General features: G+C 49.9%; 1 protein-coding gene across 1 annotated transcript; it reads right to left on the minus strand.

The window, feature by feature from the left end:
• Window positions 1-2,891: 2,891 nt before the first annotated feature.
• On the minus strand, window positions 2,892-15,646 carry LOC101624161 (aldose reductase). Its single transcript, XM_004677059.2, has 10 exons — window positions 15,498-15,646; window positions 7,757-7,924; window positions 7,261-7,377; window positions 6,362-6,439; window positions 5,944-6,066; window positions 5,389-5,495; window positions 5,003-5,084; window positions 4,434-4,517; window positions 3,811-3,893; window positions 2,892-3,151 (listed from the first exon to the last, which is right to left on the minus strand). The coding sequence occupies exons 1-10, from the start codon at window positions 15,561-15,563 to the stop codon at window positions 3,109-3,111; spliced, it is 951 nt and encodes a 316-aa protein (XP_004677116.1). The 5' UTR covers window positions 15,564-15,646; the 3' UTR covers window positions 2,892-3,108.
• Window positions 15,647-27,206: the final 11,560 nt, after the last annotated feature.

A 27,206-nucleotide genomic window follows, 5' to 3' on the forward strand; every position in this document is an offset into this window, starting at 1 on the left:
TTCTCATTTTTAAGCCAAAGGCTTGTTTGACGGGGCACACCAATCTGAAAGTGGATTCTTTTGCAATAGCATTTGCAGTTCCTTCTGAAATGCCTTCTAAACAGCATGCGGGTTTGCCAGGTGTCAGCTGGTGAGGCAGCCCCTGTAACAGCAGGCCTTTTGTGGAGGCAATGGCAAATGAGGCTGGGTTAGGTAGTGAAAGACACTGGCGTTCCATCCAGCAGTTCGATGGAAAGTTACATGTGGTAAGGAACTGTCAATGCCCAGGACCAATTAGCAAGCAACTGCGTGCGCCATCTTGGATGCAAACCCTCCAGCTCCAGTCAAGCCTTTGTGCGGGGGGCCTTGACCAGCAAGGCGAGGGGGTTGAGAGCCCCAGGGACAGCCAAGGAAAAACACAGATGTGTCTTTCTACAAGGAGAGCTTTTATTCTTCTACTTTCTTGTTACTTGTTACAGTCATAGATAAATAGATAGAGCATGAGGGCGGTACAGAAAGTGCCGGTGGGGGTGGTCTTGATGGTTTGATGTCTCAAAGGCCAATGGGGTTGAGGGGAGGGGGCCGTAGTCATCTTAAGGAGCCAGACATAAAACCTTTCTCAGGCCCAGGAACTTGCTGAGCTCAGAGGGAGAAAGGAGTGGGGGAAGGGATTCGGTGTGCTGTTTTCTCAACCGGGATATTTACCCAAAGTTCCAATCAAGTGTTGTTTTGTGCATAGGAGGCAAGGTCCTGGTCTCGGTCCCCGACACCTTTGCATGAGGCAGTCCCAGCGGTCACACTCACTGCCCCCTCATGACATAGCCCCACCCAAGCCCCCTGTAAGCCTCCCCAGCATTTGTGAACTCCAGCAACTGAGTGGAAGAAAATGATTGTAGCCATTACTCTAACACAAGTAAGAGGGAGAGGGCTGGATCCCCAAGCTTTGAGGCTGTTCTCCCGGGCGCTCGTGGTGTGGGGTGCTGATGGGCTTGGTACCCAGATCTCCCCATCTGTACCACAGCAGTTCTGCCCTTAACAGCTTCTATATTATGGATCCAAAAAGGATTCCATTTGAAGAAAGGGGCCTGCTGCCCAAATCAGAAACACTGGATTAGGCCATCATGGGGCTAGCTAATGCCCTGGCTTTGATTCCATCAGTATGGAAAAAGTATTTCTTAGGAACACTTCAAGAGGGCCCTCCCTGGCGGCTCAACGGGTTAAAGCATAGCACTAGGAAGCTAGCCACGCTTCAGTGGGAGTGATACCAGGCCAGGGAGGTGACCACATGGCGCGGCAGACCTCTGCTGACCACCCGCTGCTCCCCTCAGCAGTGTACTTCAGTCAATCCATCTGTTCTGCTCCCCACTCTGTGTCTGGTGAATCCTCTCGCTGCCCCTGTACCTCAGTTCTATAGCATAAATAAATCTTAAAAAAGGAAACAACACTTCAAGAGCCTTTTCTTTCCAGTATTCGTTCTTCCTGCCATAATCCTTGAGGTTGGAAACAAAAGTCCGCAGTGTGCTTGCTCACTGATGTGTTAGGAGCACGCCTTCCTGTGTGTGAGGTTTGACAGAGTCCAGGCCACAGAGAAACTGTTGCTCTTGCAAAGGAAAGCCCCTTTCCAGGCGACGACAGCTCTTGGGGCTCCATCTGCAAACTGTGGGGGGGGGGGGGAGCCTGCTTTGTTTCTGCCACTGACATTTGTTTATAATGATTATCGGTACCAACTAAAGCTAGCACAGATTAAGTGCCGAGTGCAGGGCCGAAGATAGGGATTTACGCTGATCATCTCATTTCGTCCTCTTGACCACCGGCAGGGAGACATTTTACAGGATGGAGACAGGGGGCCTGAAAGGTTAGAGGGTGCTTTGGGCTCATGGATTGGGAAGAGCTGAGAAGTAATGAGAACTCTGAGTAGAACCCTCTTAGGTAGTTTGGGCCACTGTTGAGAACGAGTGTTGGGCCTGAGATACATGGATTTCACACTTGGCTTGACCAGTCACCCTAACAAAGGCTCTTCGCTCTGCACGCATGCGTTCATGCAGCCACAACTATGGAGAGCTACTTGCTGCCCGGGAGCAGTTCCTGGCTCCGACCAGTTGAATTCTGGATCAGATGTTAATAAAAGTAGGCCGTGGCTCTTGCATGAGTGAAAAGGGATTAAGAAAAAGTGCTTCCTTTTGAAACCATTTCAAGCACTCATCCTCGTCATGTGGCAGCAGGGAGAAGGTGGCCTCCTCCACGTCAGAACAAGGGTGCTCAGGGAGCCGAGCCGCCGGCACCCAGACGTTGGACTTTTCAGCCTCCACAGCTTCGAGCAACACAGTCCTATTGTCTCAGCCCCCATCCCTAGTGTGTCCAGTGTTGCGTCCTGGTGGCCTGAGCTGGGGCCCTTGGGCCACAGGGCACGCTTCATGGCAATTCCTTGAGGAGGGAGTAAACATGGCGGATGCCCCTGGCGGAACTGCCAGCTCGTCTGTGAGGGGACGGTTAGCTTTATGTCCAGCTCCACAGCAGCGAGGCTCAGCGCCGGCCGCATGTCAGATCAGCACCTGCCGTTGAAGCCGGCGCCCTTGGTGCCCGTCAGCCTTCCCCAGGGACACCAGCGTGGAGCCAGTGTGACCACCACCCTACAGCTCAATGGTCAAATGTTGGGGGAAGGCGCCTCCAATGAACAGGTGAGAGGCCACATCCTCCGAGGCTGCAGTGAGTGGCCAGCTCTGATGAATGGGGTGAAGGGTGAGAGGGACGAGAGGCTGGGTGTCTCAACCATCCAAAACAAAGAGCATCAAACTCACAAAAGCACTTTTATTTGAGGCAGGAAGTTCACCTGAAAGGATCACGATTCCAAGCCTTCGAGACCTAGTCATTAGTGGCACTTTGACCCTGTGGGTCAGAAAGGGGCAGTCAGGATGCACTGGCCCACTGGACAGAAGGAAAGGAAGGCTACAGAAGACTGGGCGACTTCTCTCCACAGAGGCAGCGCCTTGGCCCCAGCCTCTGGTTGCTGCCGGCCAGCAGGCTGTGGATGTTCTGCTGAGGACACGCATGGACCCCGCTGTGCTGCACGTAGGAACGAGGTGGGAAAACCAGCAGCAGGTCACGCAGGGACGAACAGGTCCCACAGCTTCAAAACTCAATAGTGAAGGGGTAATTCTTGTGGGATTTACAGCTGCCAGGGAAAAAGGGGAACACGTTAGCTTTTGCAGGAACGGACAGGGCCAAAAATTACAGAAAGACAGTAAGAGAGGCCTTGGAGGCAGCGACAAGCGAGTTCTGGGCCTCGCAGGTGGGGTCAGCCCCTGGGAGGGGCCCCTCACTCTACAGGCACTCACAGTGGTGGACACGCCCACCCTCAGGTCCCACAGCAGATGAGGGAAAGCCAGCAACCAGCGGAAGGGCCTCAGATGACTGCAGTCGGGGAAGGGGATGGGGGGAGAGGGACCAGCTCAGAGTCGCAGAGTCGTGTGGCCTAGGGTCCTGGTGGGGACTGGCCTGGCCCCGCGCCGCTGCTTACTAGAGCCCTTCCGGAGTCACTGGGAAAGACAGGGCCAGCACAGCTGCCAGGCAGCTGGGAAAGGACTCCACCTTTGGCTTCAGAGGAGCCACTAAAGCGAGACTTCAGGTTAGGCCAACAGCGTGCCTGGTGGGGCCCAGAGAACCCAAGCAGATCCCTGTGGCCGGCAGTTCGGCCACCAGCTTTGAAGGTCTGCTGTACTTGGACAAGAGAGCGAGGTGATGTGCAAATGAGCGAGCCACGTGACGGCCCAGGAGGTCTGTTCCACTGCATCGGATCGCCTTCCGGGACCAGCAAAACGGGGACCCACTCACCTCACCAGGGCACAGACCCTCCAGTTCCTGTTGAAGCTGAGCAAGGTGGTCATCTCTTCGTTGTTCAGTTCAAAGTCAAAGACCTGAAAAGTCGAGCCCAGTAAGCTGTGCGAATACAGGCATCCCTCACTTCACTGCACTTTAAGCCACTGCGTCTGGAAGGCCTCAGCCCTGCCACGGCACCATGTCCCAACAGCCTGGGCTACTCCTGTCTGAGTCACATTTAGCTGAGGCACGTAAAGGTTTCAAAGACACGCTGTTGCGTCTTAATGGACATCCTCGGTTAACGGATGACAATGTGGTGTCACACTCATGTTCACACGCTCTTGGTCACCAGACGTCCTTGTGACTTGCCTTACTGTGCCATTCATTAACCGTGGCCCTCTGGCACCCAGCCCACAATACCGCCTTGTAAAGATCAAACACGGAAAATCAAAGTATGCAAGCAGCCGTGCGTGTCGAGTGTGTGGGTGGAAAGGGTGAGTTCAACTGCTTGCTGTCTCACTCGGCGGAGTGCGCGTGTTCAGCCTCGCACTGTCGGGCACGTGGAAACGGCCACCCCAGCACCTCCAAGTGATACTCCTGACTGCCGCCCCCCCGCCCTGACCAGCCGGAGCCTTTACCTGAAAGTTCTCGGCAATGCGCTCGGGTGTCACTGACTTGGGGATCACGATCAGATTCCTCTGCATGGGGAACCGGATCAGCACCTGTCAGCAGAGGCGCCAGGGTGTAAGTATGTACAATGAGCAGCCACAGCAGCACCTCACTGGACCTGCTCCACCGTCCCCACGGAGGGAAGTTCCAGAATTCCACTTGTGAGGAAAGCGAGACGCAGAGACAACAGGGTCACGCGGAGCAACAGGAGGGCCGCGGTTCAGCCTCAGACCCGGAGACCTGCTCTCAGCCACCCGCACGGCCGCTTCTGTCCCCCGGCCTGGCTACCAGCTGGTAGCATGTCCCCGCAGCTGATGGTGAGAGCTTCCGCGCAGGCCAACGCCAACCCTGGGTGGGGTGGTGGCGGGGCAGGCGCCCTGCAGAGCAGACAGCAGTCTAACTTCCCAGCTGTGCCCTTCCTACCACGATACCCCAGCGCCCCCAGCGTGCTTGCAGGGAGGGTGCCTCCTGGTTAAGGGACCACACAGAAGCTCAAGGGACAGAACTTGCGACCTGAGCACCTGGGAAATGGCTGTACCTGAGCTGTGGTTTTTTTGTGCTTGGTGGCGATTGCTTTGATCCTGGGGTCCTCTAGGAGGGAAGGGTCCTCAGGCTTGGCCCTGCAGACAGAGAGACGGCCAAGTGGGCAGCCAGCATCTCCTCCACGGCCGGCAGTCACTGAATCTCGCCCAAACTCCGCAGACCTTGGAGGAAGGCCCACCGGCCTCCCTCATGATGCAGGCTCAGTTCTTTGGGAAAAGAACAGGTGTCTTGCTACTAGACACAGATCGGGAAACCCAACAGGATCTTCTCCCCAGGGAAGGCCTGCCAGTCAGCTCCCGTAGCCTTTCCTGCATGCTGACGTCTTCTTTTTAGCCATTTCTAATCTTTACCAGCTGCAGGGAAAACTGCAGAGAAACTCACCAGGGTCTGTCAGGAGAGCCCAGGGGACTGTACGCCGTCACCACTATGTCTTTGGACTGGCAGTACTGGATTAGCTTCTCCTGAGTCAGGTAGGGGTGGCACTCGATCTGCGAACACAGGCAGGTGACAGGACACACGGGCAGGTCCCCAGCGCCGCCTCCTCCCTCCGCAGGCCGAAAATCAGTCTGTATCCAGTGTCCTCTCTCCCAGCTAAGCTGTCTCAACTGTCTGCATTTCCCAGCGAGTGTCCTTGACATTAACAACGATAATCTTGTTACCGGATACACCGTGGCTGTGGGCCCTAAGGGACTGTTCTGGCTCGGGCCATCTATCCACTGTGACAGGTCTGAAGATCTCAGGGTTGGTGCTGCTACCCCGAGACCCCAGTCTTTACAGTGGAAATCGCAAGTTTTGCTGCCAGATGCACCACCTGGATCATAAACCAGGGCCACCGACCAGTCTCCACTGTTCCAGGGTAATGCGGACAAGAGGCGACTGCCAGGGCGGAGCCACAGTACAGGGTCCACCCGTGCCCACTGTCCTGCCACTGCTCACCTGGTTCACCGCCGGCTTGTACTTCAGTCCCGGTTTGTTTAAGATCTTCTCCATCTGGAGGTGGTTGAAGTTGGAGATCCCAATGGCTTTCACAAGCCCCTCGTCCACCAGCTTTTCCATGGCCTGAAGTCAAAGACAGGTCTGCTCGCTGCTGACCAGGCCCCCAGGACAAGGATCAGAAGCATCTCTGGCACTGGCCATTATAACAGGTCCTGCCCTTACTGTTCAGCACCAGCAAAGAGGACCTCTGAGAGGCCAGGTGATGCCCGAACAAGCCAGGAGGGCTTCAATGACACAGGACGAGTGGCAACAGGGACAGAGTTAACAAAACGCAGAAAGGAGACGGCAGGCCGGGCCAGTGGCCAGGAGCACCGGGCACCAACCCTGGCGAGGAGACCCAACGGGGGATGTGACTTACCTCCCAAGTGTCCACAAAGTCGTTCTCACAGGGAATCACGTTGCCTTCCCCGTCCAGTGGGAAAAATTCCTTCCCAGGCTGCCATCGCAATAAAGGCAAACAGACACTAAGGACCAGCCCTTCTCAGACCTGGAGTGGGGGTGGCGGGGTGGGGGCTACATCCTTTGAAGCAGACACTTTTTCTATCTCATGGGTTGGGGCTGACTGTCAGGTGCAGACGCCCGACTCTTACTCACGGGACCAATCTAGCAGAGGACCAAGGCCAGGGCCACGGGAGGACTCAAGGCCAGGGCCACGGGGCCTGTGTCCTGGCTGGAGCACGGACTCACGGAACCGTCACCTCTCTGAGCCTCACTGCTCATCAGGAAAATCCCTTCAGGGGTGAGAGTCACCCCACCATGCAGTAACACAGTCACAGGACAGTCCCACGCTTTCAGCGTGGCTAACAGAGCAGAAAGCGGAGCATGACCAGGGAGACGGCACAGGACGCAGAGAGCTGGGCGCGTCTCTGGAAACGTCAGGCTGCCGACACTCACACAGCCAGTGCCGGGCGGGGCGTTATGCAGGGCACACACTGGGCTGGCGGTGGGTGCGGCCGAGGGCCGGTGACGCCCGGAGTGGTGGATCTGCTCACGTGTAGCAACGCCCCAGGGGCCACACTTGCTGTCCCCAAGTTTTAAAAGGCACAGCGCCCGGAGCACGGGGTGCGGCGAGCCTCACTCAGTGTGTGCGCAGGCGTCACCCGGGTGGGCCCCAGACAGAGGCCGCTGCTGCTGCTGCTGGTCCCCAGATGGGCCCGCGCTGCCCCTTGGGGGAGCAAGGGCACACACACAGCATGGCCCCCCGGGGAACCCCTGGGGAAGGAAGGCCGCGCGCTCCACACGGCCCCAGGCCCCTACCTTAAAACCCGTTGGCCAGTGAATAAGGTAAAGGTCCAGGTAGTCCAGCTTCAGGTCATTGAGCGTCTGCTGGCAGGCGACTTTCACCATGTTTTTCTGATGGTACGTGCACCACAGCTGAAGCCGGCAAGAGAACACAGCTCATCCCCTGTGCAGGGCCCTTCCGCCCCCATCACTGGGATGCTGGACCTGCCGGGGAGAGCTCCCACGTCATAGCGGGACACATCTGAAGGGACAGCCAGCTGGGCCTCGGCCCTCCCCGAGAGGTCTCAGGGCAACCTCCCCGCCAGGAGCCAGCCTGCCCCGCCCCAGAGTCCTGTGGGCAGCAGCAGCCTCCAGGTCAAAGGCAGCAGTGGGCATGGTGGTGCAGGCTGCAGATGGGAACGGACTTCATCCCTGGACAGTGACTCCAGGAGGCAGAAAGCCTGCTGGTGACAACTCTGAAGCCGGCGAACCTGAGCCAGCACCCAGGCTGGGCTCCCCTGCAGGGCGGTACCTTGCTGACAATGAAGAGGTCCTCACGCTTCACCACCTTCGCCTTGATCTTCTCCTGGATGGCCAGCCCGACCTCGTTCTCATTCTGGTACACGTGGGCACAGTCGATGTGGCGGTACCCAGTGTCGATGGCCACCTTCACTGCCTCCGTCACCTTGCCCGGCGGGGACTGAAAGGCCGGGCAGGGAGTCACAGCCAGCCCCAAAGGAAACGCATCGCTGCACACGGCCCCGGGAAGGGCAGTGGGCGGCCGCGCCTCACCCAGGCTCCTGCCCTGGGAAGCTGCAGGGCCACTACCAGGGAAGTCTTGGAAGCCGTTCTGCAAAGGAGCCGGATGCAGGGGGCCCAGGAGAGTGCCTCATCGCTTCACTTAGGAAAATGTGACAGCTACTAAGAGCAGCCGAGACTGCCGGCGGGCTTCCTCGCCTCTCCACGTCCGCACTGGACACACGGCACTGCAGAGAGCCCGCCAAAAGCTACTTGGCTCCAAGACAAGAAGGGACACCTCATTTTCCGACATTCAGCGTCCTGGGCCTCCCTGGTGGCCTAGGGGTTAAATCTCAGCACTATCCACTGTGGCCTGAGTTCGATCCCCCTCAGGGAGCTGACCCACATAGTGGAGACCTCGCCTCTCACCTGCTGCTGCCCTCAGCGGGGGATCTCAGTGGATCTGCCTGTTCCACTTACCTCCCACACCTCTGGCCCATACCCCAGTTCTTGTATGCATAAATAAAAAAGAAAACAAACCAAATATTAAAATTCCCCACATGGTTTCCGAGTCAGGCCAGGAGGACCTGAGCTTTGCTATCGCCTTCCATGCCCGGGTCCTGAGGCCAGCAACCCCTGTCCCACGCAGTCTGGGAAAGTGGCATCAAGTCAGGGTCACTGCCACGCAGACTCAGTGGGCTGTGCTTCTCTCCTCCCTGCATGTGAATCCGCTTAAGAAGAGATCTCAGCAGAGAGCCAGGACCCCGAGGGGGGGTGGTCACAGCGAGATCAGCACGTTTTTGGCGGAGCCACGGAGCCCCTGGGGCTGTGGGTGCCCAAACCATCTGACCAGCTCTGTGACAGGGCGGCAGGGTGGCAGAGAGACACTTCCCGGCATCCGCCTCAGGAACTCGCCGGAGGCGCTGCTGGATTCCTCTAGGGAGCCGGGCAGAAAGCAGTGAAAAGGGAAACCCCCGGGCCCCAGCAGCTGCTGTTTTGACATGGGCTGTGAACAGGTGGCGGGAGGGGACACGGACCAGTGGGAACAGGTGCACACTCTGTCAGTCCATCCTGTTAGCCCACCACCAGGGCGTGCACAGGCTGATGACTTCAGTTGAGACTTAGGCCACACCTTCTACTCCAGAGCCCCCACCCCGGCCTGCTGGTCATCAGGAGGTATACAGAAAGGACCAGGCCATGATGGACCCTGGCCAGTGGTGAGCACACAAAGGCTCGCAGAAAACAACAAGAGCTCCTGCTTCTCGGGAGCAGTTCTGGTCAGTTCTAGGCATATTACAGCATCCAGCCTTCACCAAAAGCCTGGTGGATGCTGCTTACCCCAAGGGACCAAGGCATAGAGAGGCCACAGACCACCCTGTGGTCATGCAGTCCTAGGAGGCATCCAGACTGGCACCTGGGCAGAGCTGCCCTGCAGCCGGAGGTCTGTCCTCTCCAGCGAAGCCCAAGAGGCAGGGACACCGGCCAGTGAGCAAAGTCTCTTGGGCCTGAAAGAGCTGCTGGGGTGGTGGAAAGGTACTGGAATCAACAAGTTACTTTCAATGTTAGTTATCTGAAGCTTTCCCAGAAAGAATGAATTAACTGCCCTTTTCCACAATGAGGCAGCTATATAAATAGGGTTTTGTTTTTTTTTTAAAGACTTATTTATGCATACAGAGCTGGGGTACAGGCCAGAGGTGCAGGGGCGGTGAGAGGATTCACCAGAGACAGAGTGGGGAGCAGAACAGGCCCACTGATGAAGTACAGTGCTGAGGGGAGCCACGGGCGGGTCAGGAGAGGTCTGCTGCACCACGTGGGTCACCTCTGGGGCGGGAACTGAACTCATGCTGAAGTGGCTTTAGCTTCTTAGTGCTACCCTTTAACCTGCTGCGCCACCACAGGGAGGGCCTATAAGTAGGGTTTTAAATCACTCAGTCAACTTGGGGGTGCTAACACATGGTCACACCATCTCCCCACTCCATGTTCAAGTTAAAAATGCAAATGAAGGGAGTGGTCTAGAATGAGACTTTGAAAAGGAGGCAAATCAAGAACATATGTTTCTACTTGTCTAAACCTGCAGAGAACCAATATAGGAAACACTCAAATTACAAATAACTGAACTGTACACATCCTATGGGCTAAATTATGTTTTCATGCGGTTCAGGCAATAATCTACCCTATGACGTAGGCACATCCCTTTCAGACCTTACAACTCCAAAGCTTGAGACTCTGAGGGCCCCCACACCCTTGTTTCAGAGTTTACAGCGCCCTGAAGCCACGATACCAATGCTGACCATCAACCCCTCTCCACACTCCTTGTAAAATCTAACCCTCTTTCCTTTTGCTTGCAGCTCTTGCTTGTGACTGCAAGACAATCACATCCCTCCATCCATGCCTTCCACATCAAGAAAAAGTACAGCCCAAACCAGAAAGAAGCTTCCAAACAGGTAAGTGCTAAGATCAAAGTAGCTTGGAGATTGAGTCCATTGCAGTGTTAACCATAGGGATTTCTGGGAAGAGGGGTGGGTGGTCTGTGTCCTTTCTGATTTAAAATAAACTTCCCTTGTTCATGGGTATTGCTTTTGCTATGAGGGTGTGGAAGAACAAAGGGAACTACACTTTGGGAAGAAAACCATCATGGGTAAGAGTATAAAAACATTTTCTCACACTGGGCACGAGGCTGCTTCCATACCTCGGCTGCTGAAACGGCACCGCACTGAGCACAGCAGTGCACATTATTTCTTACAGTGTTTCTGCTTTCTTTGGGTAGACAGCAGGAGCGGAATTGCTGGGTCATAAATGGAGCTGGAGGGGATGACACTAAGTTAAGTAAGCCAGAAAGAGAAAGACAAATGCCAGATAATTGTTCCTGGGGAAGCCTGAGTCATACCTGTCTGTGTAATACAGAGAAACAGAGCAAAGAACTGACAAAACGAAACTGAAGTCTAAGAACATGACTGCAAAACTGAGGCTGCTAGTGGAGGCCGGAACAAAACGGGGAAAGGGCACAGCGGAGCAAGATAAAGGGATGTAGGCGCCTTGGACATCGGTGTGGGGGGGTTACAAGACATCTGAGGAGGTGTGGCCCTACTCCCCTGAATCATACACAGTGTCGTAAGCCAGTAATACCTCATTACCTCAAAGCCAGCAGAACATATGAACAATATACCAATGGTAACTACAGAACAAGAAATCACAACTTCTGATGTGAGTGAACTTAAGCCTAATTAAAACAAAACAAAATAGACCATCCAACTCGGAAGGTTTAGCAGTACCACAAGGCTGCTACTGAAAAGTATCCTTTAACTTGTTCAAATTAAACTGGATTTCTTCAGAAAAACTCAACCTGTATTAAAGAGAAACTAATCGAAATTAGCTCTGTTTAAACAAGACTAGATCATAACTCTCGACCATTTTTTATTGACATGTAAATCATTTCAATTATATGCAAGTTTAACAGGCCCTTGTAACCTGAATTCTCAAAATATATTCGTTTTGATGAATTTATTAAGAATTTTCTGGAAGGTGTCGGCAAACTCCTAAAGCGGCCAGACAGAAAACACTTCAGGGCTCAACTTCATGGCTACTGCACAAAAGCAGCCTCAACAACAGCTAAAGGAACAATATGTGTTTAAATAAAATAAAAAAAAATTGTGGGCTAGAAATCCAGACTGCCTGTGCTGGAATACTGGCTTTATGATTTATATATGTACAGTGTGAAAAAGTAAGCAAACTTTTACAGGAACAGACCTACAGGTCACAGATCCCTTTGCGTGCCAGGTGAGCACACAGAGAAACTATGCAGAAGCACCAGGTCAGGCTCGATTTGTCCTTTTTTTAAAGATTTATTTTACTGCCTTGTGCAAAGACGAATTGGCGTGTAGGCTAGAGGTACTGGAGGGCAGGATTCACCAGAGACAGAGTGGGGAGCAGAACAGGCTGATGGACTGAAACACACTGCTGAGGAGAGCAGCGGGGAGACAGGAGAGGTCTGCTGCGCCCTGTGGGTCAGCTCCCAGGACTGAACTCTGGCCTAGCAGTGACAGCGCGGAAACTTACCCCTAGGCCACCAGCAGGCCCCTGAATTGGCCTAACTCTTAGTCACTAGTAAAATTCTGATTGCCAGTTCAGCACCCAGATAATAGACATTCTGACACCGAACACTAGTGTTTATGATTTACAAAGGTACAGTGTGAAAAAGTAAGCAAACTTTTACAGAAACAGACCTACAGGTCACAGATCCCTTTCCCTTTGGAAAGGTTTAAACTATTTTTAATTTAATCAATTGACAAGATGGTCCCAATCCACTTTGGTAAACTTGAGCAAGCTGTGTCTGCTCACTCTGCGCTTTCCGGCACGCCTGGTCTCCCCATCTGCACAGTTGCCGTTCTGAAGAAACAAGGCTTAAAAATCTGCCACAGAGTGTCAACTACCCATCAGGGACAGCAAGTGTGCTTGTCGGGCCTCTGACGCTGCTTGGCCAGCCTCCTGGGGTTCCTTCTCTTTATGTCCCAGATTAATAGTACAGCTTAATAATGTCAACTGCGGTTTCAAATGCTAAAGAGCCGACCACTGAAGGATGATCTTTTTTGTTGCCTTATCACAGGAAAAGTCAATTTGGCTATGACTTTACATGAAAGCTCATAATCAGATCTGGCAACAAACACAATTTAGTAGAACCCAGATTAGCTTCCGCTCCAGGGACTTGAATCAGTCTGAATCCTAAACCCTTGATGTTTCCACCTGATGGGCAGGGATGAACAGGACTGGCCCTGCTCCCACAGGACTTATTTAAATAGCTTTTATCTTCAAGAGCTCAAGACTGAGGCCTGCAGGGAGATGAAGCAGAACAGAGATACAAAGCTCCTGACTCAGCGCCCAAGCCAGCTCCTCCCCCGTCTTCCCTTTCCAGGATGGTGGACGATTACAAGCTTTGGGAAAGGCACAGCACATTTTCTTTATGTTTTACACATTTTCCTCTAGTCATGCATTCCTCTTTTTTTTTTTTTTTTTTTAAGATTTATTTATCTGTGCATAAAAGAGCTGGGGTACAGGCCAGAGGTGCAAGGGTGAGAGGATCCACCAGAGACAGAGTGGGAGCAGAACAGGCAGATGTGCTGAAATGCACCGCTGCGGTGAGCAGCGGGTGGGCCAGGAGAGGGCTGCTGCACCATGTGGGTCAGCTCCCTGCACCATGTGGGTCAGCTCCCTGCAGTGGCTGTGGACTGCCTCATGGTGCTGTGCTGTGACCCCTGGTGGCTTGGACGTCGGTGGTTTTATTCCATTTTATGTTTTTAAAACGATGGCCCTGACCTACACAGCCTGTCTTTTGCTTTAGAATAAAGGTGCTGCTATCATCCCCTAGAGAGGCAAAAATTGGTTAGGAAAAAAGAAATCTTAACTTATACAAGTTATGGTTTGTGTTTTTCCCAAGAGTCGCAGGACATAAGGAGGTATACAATCTAGCTGATACTAAAAATTTACAGGGCCAATGGTAAGTTGGGAAAGGTGTTTCAAAGGCTCCTGGCTGGGGCAGGTGTGGAGATAATGGCTGAGAGACATTCATTCCTGTCCCCAGGTTACAGGGGTGCCGCTGTGCCAGGAGGAAATCCCTTAGCCACATGGGCTCTGGGACAGAGCCGCTTCCCAAAGACAGAGGGGAGACTTTCAAGGAACAGTACGCTGGAGACCACTGGAGCTCCGAGAAGGGGATTGATTCCCAGGAACCCCAGGAGGTCATGCTGTCTTTTGTCCAGTCTGTGAAGGACACATATGTACGGGGAAGTATTAAATCAACCATCCATAATTCATTTCCAGTGGACTTTGCCCATTTATTTCACCTTCTTATGTGTTCACACCATGCTCCAAAAACCTCATCTCCTCCCCCACCAGCCCCATATCTAAAGTTACCTATCTCCTTCCCACTAATTCAATTCGTCTTCCCTCACGGCCATTTACTGGGCACTGTGATTAGTGTAGGCTTAGTGGTGAGCCAGGCAGACGCTTCCTGAGCCCTGAAGGGAGTCTGGACCCTGAATGAAGGAGTGCACGGGCGGACTTCTGATGTATTTAAGATACATGGGTTTTTCTCCAGGGTGTTACATGAACAGATGAAGACTCTTATCAATGTTTATTTCTTTATTCTAAAGCAAATGGCAGACCATATAGGTCAGGGCATCGTTTTAAAAACGCAAAATGGAATAAAACCACTGGTGTGCAAGCTGCCGGATTAAGAGACCTTTGGGGGAACTTTTGTTCAGGTTGTATGTGTGTGTGCGCGCACAGGCACCTCCGTCAGCCAGATGGATATGTTCCAGCCAAGAAAGTGGTTTTTCACATGGGTCCTAAGGGAGTAAACTACGCCTGAGAGAATTTCACTCCATAACGGTCCTGATTCAATTCCACCTGATTCAAGTCCAGCTATCACTGCACTTTTTGAAGGAAACGAAAGATAAACCTTGTCACTCTGGCCAAGACACACTTTCCTGGGAGGCCACTGGGATCCTTATCTTATTCACCTTGTTACTAATCTTCCAACTGCAGGTTTTAGGGTAAATACCTTCCTTGGTTGTATTTCAGTTCCTTTCAAGGTGCTCTTCAGTCTGTGTATTCTTTCCCCTTCTCTGTGTATGAATATTCCCTGACTGGGCCATATCAAAGTTCCTGGGGGAAGCCTGGATCATAACCGTGATGTAACATAGGATACGCCAAAGCCAACCTGCAAGTGGCTTAAAAACGTTGGGCTATGTCCCAGAGCCCGTAAGATTATCCTCCCTCTCCTGCTGCCCAATTTTCAGATAATCAAACTGTCCTTTTTATTCCTAGCTATTTCGTTGGGGTGCCGGGAGTAGATTTCAGAGATGTGAAAGTTTCCAGAGACAGCTGGAGTAAGGCTAACGGTTTTGCAACGTTGTCAGAACCCAGATTCCCCACAGGGGGCTATTCTCCCCCACCCCCACAGGACACTACCCGAGGGAGGCCGCCCAGGTGCAGGGGTTCAGGGGTTCAGGGCTGCACCTTGGGAATATAGGCAGTTCCTAGGCAAACTCGTGCCCCCTAGTTTACTTATTTATCATCTCCGATTCCTGTAAGCGTAGAATCAGAAAGATGAAGGACGAACCATTTAACATAAGATGCCTCCGCAACAGGTGCCCCGAGGCCAGGAACGCCCGCGCTCAACGCCCGCGTCCCCTCGGGCTCCGTCTCCTGCCCCTTCCCACCTCCACCCCGGAAACCCCCGCTCCCCTTTGGGCCCCTCTCGGGGTATTCCGGCGGGAATCCATTTCAAGTGCGGCCCGGGGCGCCCCTCACCCAGGGTCTGCAGGGGCGGCCTCCGACGGGCGGCTCCCCCGTCACCAGGCACGCAAGACCCCCGGCCAGCACGCCCCGGCCCGATCCCGCGGGGCCGGCCCGAGTGAGGCTGTCGGAGGCCCGGCGCCGATGGCCCGGGCCGCGCTGGGTCACCCCGCGGTCCCTCAGCAGCCCCAGGCCGCGCGGAGCCCGAAGCGAGCAGCGAAGACCCGGCCCCAGGCTCCTACCTTCCAGGTGCCCAGTCCCAGGATGGGCATCTTGGCGCCGGTGTAGAGCGTGATGTGCTTGGCCATGACTACCGAGCTTCGCTGACCCAGGTTGAAGACCTTGTCCGGCTCCGCCGGCCACCATGAAATAGCCGGGGCGACCCGCTGGAGGGGCGGGCACAGCGGGCGAGCGACGGCGAAAGGCCACTTCTGATTGGTTGGCGGGCGCCCAGGCCGCCGACGCGTTTGGTCCCTCGGGGGGCTCCGCCTGGACGCTCCTCCCGCTGGGTCCTAGAGGCACCGGATTCCTTTGGCTGTGATTGTTCATCCAGGCGCCAGGCAGCGGGAGGGTGAAGAGAGAACCTCCTCGTCCCACCCCCCTACACACACCCCCGCCACCTCCTGCTGCGCTTGGGAAGACGAAAGCTTTTGCAAAAAAAAATAGCAGACCATACTATAGATAAGCCGGGAAAGCGTCTTGGTGTCATTTTATTTTTAAGATCGCAGAAGGATAAGTTAATTATCCAGTATCATGTTCTTTGGGAATTTGAACAAGATCCTGTCCTTCATTTGTACATAGTATATTGACTGCGGTATGCACGCCTTGCTTTTGTCAAGGTGCCTATCAAAGAAATGGTTTGCAATCTTTTTGCCAGAAGCTTTTCAAGTGCTGCGTTTGCGTTATCAAGGCTCCTAGCGTTATCAGCCCGCTCTGGTGTAGGTTCCCTGTGTCTTTGCAAGCTTGACCCAGAACAGAGAACAGTCTCTGGAAAGGAAGACTATCGAAGTGTCCAGTTTTAATAGAGTAATTTAGCAGAACTATTTAGAAAAGCGAATAGGCGGAGGACCACAAAAGAAAAGTGAACTTTAACACTGTAGCATCAGTTGCTTCAAATATTCATCAGGGGCTAAATAATAAATTGATCAGGCTAATTGTTTAGCAGGAAAACATTCTTTTCCGCGTGATATCCAAAGGAGAGTAGCTGGAAGACGTTGAAGACAAAGTTGGTTCCTTTCCAACAACCTTTCTCCATGGTGTTCAAGCCCACCCAATTCTACTCTTTCTACTCCATCACTCTCCAATCTTCCCCCTAATTATGCAAGGGCAGAGCCAGCAAGAGCCACCTCTGTCTGGTAATGACTCAGGAACCACTTCTCTCTAAACTCCATACTGGTGATTTTCCATTTCATGACTGGTCAAACATGGTCCCTGGGGAAAAAATTATAACAGACTAGTCCAGATTTTCTCTCATTTGATTTAAAAAAAATTATTTATTTATGCATACAGAACTGGGGTACAAGCCAGAGTTGCAGGGGCTGTGAGAGGCTTCACAAGAGAGAGAGAGTGGGGAGCGGGAGCAGAACAGGCAGATCTAGGAAGTACACTGCTGAGGGGAGCAGCGGGCTGGTCAGGAGGGGTCTGCTGCACCATGTGGATCACCTCCGGGGCAGGTGGGGACCAAACTCATGCTGAAGTGGCTTTAGCTTCTTAGTGCTGTGCTTTAACCTGCTGTGCCACCAGGGAGGGTCCATCTTTCATTTGATGTTTATAAAAGCCATTATTAGAATGGAAATTCTGATGCTGTTTGTCCTCAGAGAATAAAATTTTAATCTGAGCCTAAAGCTGGAAATTCAGCTTGCAGTAAAACAGCAGTAGCACTCCTCTCCCCTCCTAAGATCCCTTAGAGATGTTGCCCCAGAGGGTACTGTCCAAAGGCTGATCTCTTAGGAAAATGATACACCTTGAATGGCCAGGTTGGCATAATACAGAGGAGTGATCTGTTACAATTAGAGACATGGACTCCATTTGAATATATTTCCTATTGTTTCTATGATGATTGAGTATAAAAGCTGACGGCATGAAGGGGTAGCTGGTTGCAAACAGAATTTTGACTAGATTATGCAAACATGAATAGTCAGACCTATGAAATGAGCACTGGAGTTAGGACATTTTACTGTAATAATCTAATTGCCCCTTGCTTCTGGAATCTTTGTAAAGTGCCGCAGTACACAGAACAAAATTATGCTTTAGAAAACCTTCAGTCCTGGAATGCTTCTGGGAAACATCCTGGTGATTGTAATTTGTATCAAGAACAATAAGAACCTTAATGTACTCTGAACAAGTAATCCATTCAAGAATACCAGTAATGTCATCTTGGAAATAATTTAAAAAAAACACACACACATACATGTACAGAATATGAAAAACAGTTCTATGCACATAAAGCAAAAAGTAATTGTCCAACAGTAGTAAGAAACAAGATGCAGTCATACCTACACTGAAGACAATATATAGAGACAGAGAAAAGTGTATATGTAATAATGCTATGGTGAAGGAAAAAGTCATGACTATCATTATAATCATAATTATAATCATGACATGATTATAAGCATGAGAAAACCACAAGTAACATAGGGATAAATTAGAAAGGAGACAAAGGAGAGGGGGAATATTGTTTTTCTGATTATTTCATTAATAAGCACATGTTGCAAATTTCTTGTGGACGCTCCAGCTTCCAGAAGATAAAACTTATAAAACTCCTTAACCTGGCGTTCAAGGTTCTGTGAAATCTGTTATAATTTTGTGAATATAGGAAAAAAACACTAAATTGCATACCTTCATTGATTAATATTGTGGCATGTAAATTACAGTCCCATCAAACTGTTATATATAATGGTGGTTAAATTGTTCTCAGATCCTAATACAGGAAAGAAAAAAAAATTGTCTTGGCTTTTCTCTGAGATTTGCTTTTGTAAAGCCTGAAGGCTTATCAGCTAAATGACACAACCTCAGCCTGTACTGAAGTCACTAACCTTGAACTGAGTCCAGGCTTGCTAGAGCAGGGAGACACAAATGTAGAGAAAGGGGTTACCCAAAAGAAGGACCCCACCAGGAGAAATTTAATACTCCAGTTATGTGGAGAAAGGTTTCTTCATAATTTTCCATGCATAAACTGCCTGTAACTAGCCAATGAACTTCAAACAAGTCCACATTTCTTTTCTCTTAACCCATTCCTTCTCCAGTAAAATCTAACTCCTTTGTTTTGAGCCTAGTCTTCAAAATCAATGGAATCTCATTCTCTTCTCTTTCTTAACCCTGGAGGCAGGCAGTTTTGAGTTTTCCTCCTGTCTCCTTGCCAGTCAATTTTCCATGGAGTGTCTTTCTTTTTTCAAAACCTGTTTTGGGGGCTTATGCACAGAAGGTAGCGAGTGCTTTGCTTAGTAACACCTGTGGGATGCAGAGGTGGTAGAATGAAGGTGGTTTTACTTTACACTCAAGAATGTGGCATAGAGGTTCCACATTATTTGCTGTGTATGTCCCAACTGCAGTGCTGTTTTTATTCTGGAAGTCTCACTTTGGTCCTCCCTGGTGGTACATGGGTTAAAGCACAGCACTATGAAGCTATCCACAGCCACTGCAGCATAAGTTCGATCCCCGGCCAAGGAGCTGACCCACATGGCACAGCAGACCTCTCCTGCCTTGCCCAATGCTCCCCTCCCTCAGCAGTGTATTTCAGTCCATCTGCCTGTTCTGCTCCCCACTCTGTCTCTGGTGAGTCCTCTCTCACCCCCCTGCACCTCTGGCCTGTACCCCAGTCCTTTTATGCATAAATAAATAAATCTTAAAAAAAAAAGTCCACTGGGCTGACTTTTTACATTCACATAAGCCAGAAAAAATACTCTACTTTTAGACATCTATGTCTTCATACCTTTAGCTTTTATACTTGCTGTTCTCAAATCAAGTTTTCAAGTTTGCAACAAGAGAATATACTACAATGAGCAAATAGTGACCCAGCTCTGGAACTGGCACTCATCACTTCTTACTACAATCCACCAGATCCAGTCACAGGGTCCTGCTTCTCTGTGTCACGGTCCTGTGTGCCCCAGAGTAGGGAGAATGGAATATGGCCATCACCGAGACCTCTTCACCTTGATAAACAACTATTGGGCCTTTATTGTGTTTCAGGCTCTGTACTAGGCATGTCACATCATTACATGTAGGTGCTAGTGCTGACAGTAATGATGATAACAGCTTGTGTAGGCCTGGCACTGTCCTACCAGAATTACCAGCATTCTTCATTTCATCTCTATTACTGCTCATTGCGTTGGGCACTATGATTAATCCAGATTACATGTAAGGAAAAACTAGACACAGAGAGAGGGGTTGATTGCTAAGGTCTCATGACCAGTGAATGGCATGGTCAGAGCTTAAAGGAGTTTCGCTGCAGCACCCAAACTCCTAACCACAATACCAGTGGCTTTCAAATTCTTTCGTTGTGATGCACAGTAGAATATATATTGCATATCTCTCAGCACACTTATTTGTCTACATAATGGAAACAAAAAAATTACAAGCTAATTCTCATCCCTATGGTGGGTGATATTTCACATAGACACAGAATTTTAGCACTGATTTTTATCATGATATCCTGATATTCTGTGAGAAACAATTTAGCAATCCCTTCTTGGTTTGTGACCTGCAGCTTGAAGATCGCTGCTTTCCCTCTCATCTGTGGTCTTGCCGTGACTCCTCAGCTCGGGGGAGCTGCAGCCCCACACTAGGGGCGAGAGCATAGTTCCTGTGGCAATTGACAGCGGAGCACAGGGGTCATGCCAGCAATCATCATTCTGGAATGAGGACACCTGGAATTGGTCACTTGGAGTCATGAAGCTGTTTGCTGAAGACACAGGATGAGGATATTGGCCTCGGTGACTGTGATGGAACAGGCTGGACCTACGTTCTCAGGATCTGGTCTACTGGGGAGATGGCCAGCGGTCAATATTGATTTATGTTTATTTGTGAGATGAAGCATAGGTGGCAAACATCATTGAGAGAACTGTCAATATTAACCTTAACAACCTGAAGAGTAACCCCACCACCACCAAAAAGAAAAAGAAACAGAAGAACAAACATTTTCTCACTTTTAGCATCGTTATTTCAGTAAACTCTTTGGACTAATAGCTAATGAGTGTCTTCCATGCATCAGGTACTTCAAACACATTAACTTTCAGATTTGATCCTCACAACTTCCTGAACAAGACAGTCTCTTCTGTTCCTTTCCCATGATTGATACTGAAGAGACAGAGCTATGCTCGTATCAACTCACCTAAGACCGAGAAGTTCATCGGTGATTTCCTTTAAGTTTTAGGCATTCTGTTCATCATGGATCTGGGGGTATTCATTTAGGTTTTTAAAATATTGTACTGCGATACAATTTATATTGATTATTAAGATATTTTGGTCCATGATTAAGATATTTTTCGCCCTCCCTTGTGGCACAGTGGTTAAAGCACAGCACGATCAAGCTCTCCACAGCCACTGCAGCACTAGTTCAATCCCCGGCCAGGGAACTGACCCCCATGGTGCGGCAGACCTCTCCAGTCTCACCTACTGCTCCCCTCAGCAGTGTGTTTCAGTCCATCTGCCTGTCTGCTCCCCTCTCTGTATCTGGTGGATCCTCTCAGCCCCCACTCCCACTCCCTGGCATCTCTGGCTTGCACTCCAGTTCCTGCATACATAAAACAAATCTTTTTAAAAAATCAAAGAAAAATAGTATGAGCTGTGAACTGTTGATGGGTAAATAGGATGAACAGTTTCTAGACTCTGTGGTGAGCTGGGCACAGCTAGACCTCATCCTCTCCCTCCTCCACAATTCATTCCAAATTCCTTTCATTCCCAGCAATGACCTCAGCGGGCCTTGGGGACCTATTTGATGGTGTGATCCACACCTTGACAACCAGCTTTTCTTATTCTGGGGGCCCACACATATCTGCTCTGTTACAACAGACCACTCTACCTCTCATCAATCACCTCTCCTTGATCCAGGTGAGTTATACCTGTAGGATGGTGGTTCCTCATCTTGCTTGCTGTCCTACAAGACACCCCAAGGACCTAGGCAGCATTCAGAGTTTATAATTTAATGGCACTGTAGGCTTATCCTGGCAAAAATATTTCTCCCATGGGAAACTGGACCCCCAGCTATGCAGAGTCTAGAGGTGCAGGGAGAGGAAGCAGAAGTTCTCCCAGGGATCACTGAGCCAAGGGGCTCCCTCCTGCTTCAGCCCCCTGTGTCCTGGGCCCATATATTCTTCCCATTGGAGATGGAGTAGATCAGGTCTATTTTGCAACAATGAAACTACTCCCCTTGGATTTAGAATTAGGAATAAGTGGAATAAAACTCTAACCCCTTTTGTTTTCTTTTCCCTCTAAGCCCCCCCTGTCAGTAACCATTAGTTGGTGATAGTTGCATTCCTGGGAATCTGGAAGATTGTGTTATACCCCTAGTAAAATTCTCCGTGCCCCTTTGGAGTTGAGAGCAGCATCAGAAGTAAACGCCTGCTGATTGCTGAGAATACACCTTGCTGAGAAAGTCAGGCACCTGGATTCCTTTCACTTGTAATTCCTAGTGCCTCCTGGCCTGTCCTTTCCTACACTGTCTTCCACCTGCTATGTAATCTCAGCACCCCACCTTTCTAGGAGCTGGGTGTGGGGGGGTTCTTTTGCCGCCGACTCCCAAACCCACCTTGAACAAACCCCTTTGTGTAAAGACATTTCTCAGGTTCCGTTTGGCTTTCTGGGAGCCAGCGAAAGGCTCTGTTTGGTCATTGACAATAGCACCAAGTACAGGTCTTGCCTTCAGTGTATACACGTTGTCCTGACAATGCTCCACTCCTACAAACACTGGCTCAAACATGCTGTGCCTAGAACAGGTTACTCTAGCGATTTCCAGCAGCGTCTGGGGGTGGTGGGGCCTGATACAAGCGGTGACTCCTTGGTCATGTGCTTGCCCTCACGCCTCTGTTGTAAAGTGAACCTTCTGGGCCGATGTACCGTATGTGGGAGTAACAGCAGAGAGACTTCTGAGGATGGTGCTGGCTGAGGCCTTCTTGGTGGGAAAAGAAAATCCATGTGTTTGTACTGTCTGAACAAATCTCTGGCTTTCCCAGCATGCAAGGTGTGTGGTTTGACCGTTGGTTTGTGGCTGCAGTGCCTGATGAAGCTTCGGTCATGTGACCGCAGGGCCAGCATGGGGCTGAGGGTGACACAGGCTTTGGGATGTTGACTCTGGTGGCCTCGTCTTCCGTGATGCACGGTGAGGACTTTCACGCATTGTACCTCCTCCTGGAGCCCATCAGGTGTCCATCTTTCAGGTCTCAGGTCCCTGACCAGCTTGCTGAAAGGGTTCCTGTACCCCATTTCTGCACAAGGCTTCCGCACACCAATGGGGTGTCCAAGAATTCATCTCCATCCAGCTCAGCACTGGCTCCATATAACTGGAGACAGCACCAGATTCCACAGGGAAAGGGCTCCGTCTCCCAAGAACCCCCTTTCTCTGCAGACACCACTTACAAGCCAGGCAATTTACTGTGTTTCCCACCAAGCAGCTACAGAATAGAGGTTCTCACAGCTCACCCCTTAGAATTCCGCTGCAGCTGCAAGTCCAGGCTCCCTGGGCTGTTAACCAGAGGTCTGATTGATTTGTTAGAGTGGCTCACCGAACTCAGAGAAACTTTTTACTGAATAGATCACTGGCTAATTCTTTTTTTGTTGTTGTTGTTAAAGATTTTATTTATCCATGTGTATAGAAATGGGGTACAGGCCAGAGGTTCAGGGATGACGAGAAGGTTCACCAGAGACAGAGTGGGGAGCAGAACAGGGAGATTGACGAAGTACACTGCTGAAGGGAGCAGCGGGCAGGTCAGGAGAGGTCTGCTGTGCCATGTGGGTCACCTCCGGGGTGGGGATTGAGCTCTGAAGCTGCCACAGCTTGGCTTAGATTCACAGTGCACCACCAGGAAGGGCTCCTCACTGGTTAATTCTGACAAAAAGACTGGAACCATCAGGTAGAAGTCATGTGAAGGGCAAGATATGGGGGAAGTTCTGTCCATGAAGGTCCCATGAGCCTTCAGGGGTGCCACTCTGCCTATATCTCTACATGTTCACTGATTCAGAGAAAGAGCCCTGTGCGTTGGGATTTTTATGGAGGCTTCATTATATAAGTATGATAGGCTAACTCATTGACTTAACACATTATATAAGTGTGATTGATTCCACCACCAGCCCCCTCACTCCTCCCTGGAGGTCTGGGGTGGGCCTGAAAGCCCCAAGCTCTCGGCACACTGTGGCTTCTCTCACCAGGCAACCAGCCTGTCACAGGCTTAGGCACCTCCTAACGAAAGCTTGATCACTCTCAGCACAGAAAATTCTGAGGCTTTGGAAGGCTGTGAATCAGGAAGTATAGGTGAAGACAACCACAGTTGTCTTACACGAAGGAGTAAGTCTCTGCACTATGAAGCTATCACCAGCCACTGCAGCACGAGTTCGATCCCCAGGCCGGGAGCTGACCCACAGGGGGCAGCAGACCTCTCCTGTCTTGCCCGCTGCTCCCCTCAGCAGTGTATCTCAGTGGATCTGCTGGTTCTTCTTCACTCAGTCTCTGTTGAATCCTCTCACCCTCCTCATGCCTGGTCTACACCCCCGTTCTTGTATGCATCAGTAAATAAAAACAATTTTTTAAAGTATATATATTTTTGTCATCCAAATGAATGAACATATTTCTTATCAATCACAATATTGCACCAGCCAAGACATTCATCACTATTGTGTGACTCCAGATGGCATCTGGAGTCCGCATTTCTTTCTAAGGCCCCCAATGTGTCAGTTATTTTTGCTCAGCAGGTCTAACTAGCATGATGTCATTGATACAGTAGGTGCCTCCTGGTGGATTAGTGACTAGGGTTCAGCTCCCTCTTGTTGCTATGGTGTTCCATGTGGGATATCCAGAAACTTCAGATATCTTTGAATTATGACAAAGGGCAAAACTTAGTCCTGTGGCAAAACTCTAAACCATTCCTTTTTCTCTTCTGCTGGAATGTGAAAAAATCCATTTGTCAAGTCAAATTAAGGCCCACCCCAGACCTCCAGACCTGAAATCTAAGCTGGAGAGATGGAAGGGCTGGGGGAGAAGACACTCACTATCCATGGTGGTGATGGAAAGTCAATTAGAAATCGTAATGATGTCAAAGATGAAGTATGAGTATTTAAAGAAATAAGTTGGGGTAAAAGGTGTTAGTTGGATTGTGATACTTCAATTTGAGATTTAATGGTAGTAGCTATTGGTAGTGACTGAAAAAAGTGGAGGCTCATCAAAATTGAGGGGCTTCATTAACGGTGACTTCAGAGACAGCAAGAATTATATGGATATGAAAATTCACTGAGAATAAGGACAGAAAGAGAAGTAAAAAGTGCTAAAAGCTTTAAAAACTGTGGAAGAATGACCCTGCGGTGAATAGAAGGTATAGTAGGATTTTATTCTGATGTCATGTTCACAATATCTGGAACTCTGAAAGAAGAAACAGACTTAAAAATATCCAGAGGCTCTCTACCTAAGATCACAGATGTGCAGATGGACTTAGAAAACCTGCCCTCTAGAAATAGCTACAGGGACAGTGTTGTCCTCCAGGGGGCGCAGGTCTTCATTTACAGCCAATTTGTGAACATTCAGAGAAATAATGGAGGAACAAGATGAAGGAATTTTGGCAATGATGGTGATTGTCAGCATCTTTTGACAAATGTTTAACAACCAGTTGAGGGTGTGGGCAAAGGGGAAGTTGTGATTTGCTGTGACTGCTGGTTCTGTGAAACAAATACTGCCCTTAGATATCCTCCTTCCTTACTCCCCCAACTTTTTCCATCTCCAAGACCTCCAAGACCAAGATAATTAGGGGAGCCCACCTCTGGCTCAAAATGTAATGGGGCACCCCAAAATTCATGAGTACAATGACTTCATAGACCAATGAGAACCTTGAAGGAGTTAACATGGGCTAAGGCGGTGGTGCATGCCTGAGCACTGGGGAGGGCCTCCTTTCAGCCTCTGAGGAGGCTCTAAATTTCATTATAAATTTCAAGTACTCTGCGAAAATCCTGAAAGAAGTCTTGTCTGCGGCTGCAGACATCATCACTTTCATCAGAATCAGGGCTTTGAATTGCCATTTGAATCACAAGATTTGGTCAAGAAATGGGCACACCCTCTTAAGAAACTCACTGACTGTGCAGAGCTGTCTGGAAGCACATAATGAAGCATCAGTTGAGTCTTTTGTGAAGAGAAAAGGAAAGGCCATCATCAAAACAACTTGCCAAGCTTGAAATGTATGGGAGTAAATGAGTCAGAGGTCATTGGACATATTTTTTTTTATTAGTTCTGTGAAGGCAATATGATTTCAGAGCTTCAAAAATCTAATACCCACATAAAGTGAAGATTTTTGTGTGTGTGAATTCTTCCAAGGGGGAATGTGGAAAGGCGGGGCAGAAACTGGGCCAGGGGAGACATGATGGTCACTGAGGAGACTGCATTTTTCTACTTTGTTCTCATTTACACATTGTTTCTCTCCTGCCCTTAAGCTGTGACATTCTTCCATTTTGTATGGGATGGGGACATTCCATGAGTTTGTAAATAGCCCTAATGGCATATAACAGCTGGAGTTGTGAAAGATCAAACTTGTGAGCTCTGGAGGATGCAGATGGCCTCAAAGAAAGGGATAAGATCTCTAAAGTCTGCTAACTAGTCCCAGATTCCCCTCAAAGGAACACCCTAAAATCCTTCCTATTCTTGGGGCTGTATCCCTTGTGCTCAAATGCAAGGCTTTAACTAACCTTGCCTGGTTTATACCAAACCATTGTGTGAATTCTTTCTCCTAGAGGGTCCTAAGCAGGGTCTGGGATCAAGGAGGACATCAAAGTTCCCAGGTCCTCAAACTTCTGACTCCCTCAAAGTTAATAGTATCAAAGAGCAGCTTCCATAAAGTATAAATGATAAAAAATACAGCATCAGCCCCTAGGTTGCAAGATCATACACACATGTAACTTGTTTAAAACAAACAAACAACTGCAAGTTACTTAGGTAACTTCCAAGTTGAATAGTAAGACTATTGATGAATCTTTAATACTGTTTGGGGAAAAATGTCTTCTGACTATTAATGCAGAGAAGTACCTAATTATTTTTATAGAAATAAATATATAGTAGCTGAGAAAATATCCTAATTCCATGCTAACCATGCAGAGGGGATTAAATGTTTTTTTTTTTTTAGATTTATTTATTTACACATACAGAACTGGTGTACAGGCCAGAGATGTAGGGGCAGTGAAAGGATTCACCAGAGACAGAGTGGGGAGCAGAACAGGCAGATCGTGAAAGTACACTGCTGAGGGGAGCAGCGGGCAGGTCAGGAGAGGTCTGCCACGCCATGTGAGTCATATCCTGGGCGGGGATCGAAATAGTGCTGCAGTGGTTTTAGCTTCTTAGTGCTGTGCTTTAGCCCGCTGCACCACCAGGGAGGGCCCAAGGGGATGAAATTTTTTAAGAAGACATTTCTTGAGAATTCTAGAAGCTAATAGCATTATCCCAGCCCTTTTTTCCCTTTCTTCCTTTCCGCTGTCTGGAGTGTGGAAATAATGCCTGGAGCTCAAGCAGCCTACTGGAATCATGAGGCAGGATGGATAAAGTTAACAGGCTAGATAAAGCCTGGATTCTTTAAATCATGCATAACACCCCTGGACTGCCTTCCTCCAATCTGCTTCCACATGATCGAAAAGAATAAACTTCTATCCTACTTCTACTTTTGCTTGCCATAAACTCTGCACAGATATCCTCACTTATCCATCACAATAACCGAAAGAGCTAAGTGCTGTCATGCCATTTTTATAAAGGAGAAAAGCTAAAACCTGCTGAG

This window comes from Condylura cristata, unplaced genomic scaffold, assembly GCF_000260355.1.
Source record: "Condylura cristata isolate star-nosed mole 26May11 unplaced genomic scaffold, ConCri1.0 scaffold00005, whole genome shotgun sequence".
Taxonomy (NCBI): Eukaryota; Metazoa; Chordata; class Mammalia; order Eulipotyphla; family Talpidae; genus Condylura; species Condylura cristata.

Coding starts and splice junctions, on each gene's coding strand:
- LOC101624161 (XM_004677059.2), bottom strand. CDS start 15,563: ATGGCCAAGCACATCACGCTCTACACCGGCGCCAAGATGCCCATCCTG. Junction 7,925..15,497: donor TGGGACTGGGCACCTGGAAG/GTAGGAGCCTGG, acceptor CCGGCCTTTCAG/TCCCCGCCGGGCAAGGTGAC. Junction 3,152..3,810: donor AGGGTCTGTGCCCTGGTGAG/GTGAGTGGGTCC, acceptor TTTCCCTGGCAG/CTGTAAATCCCACAAGAATT.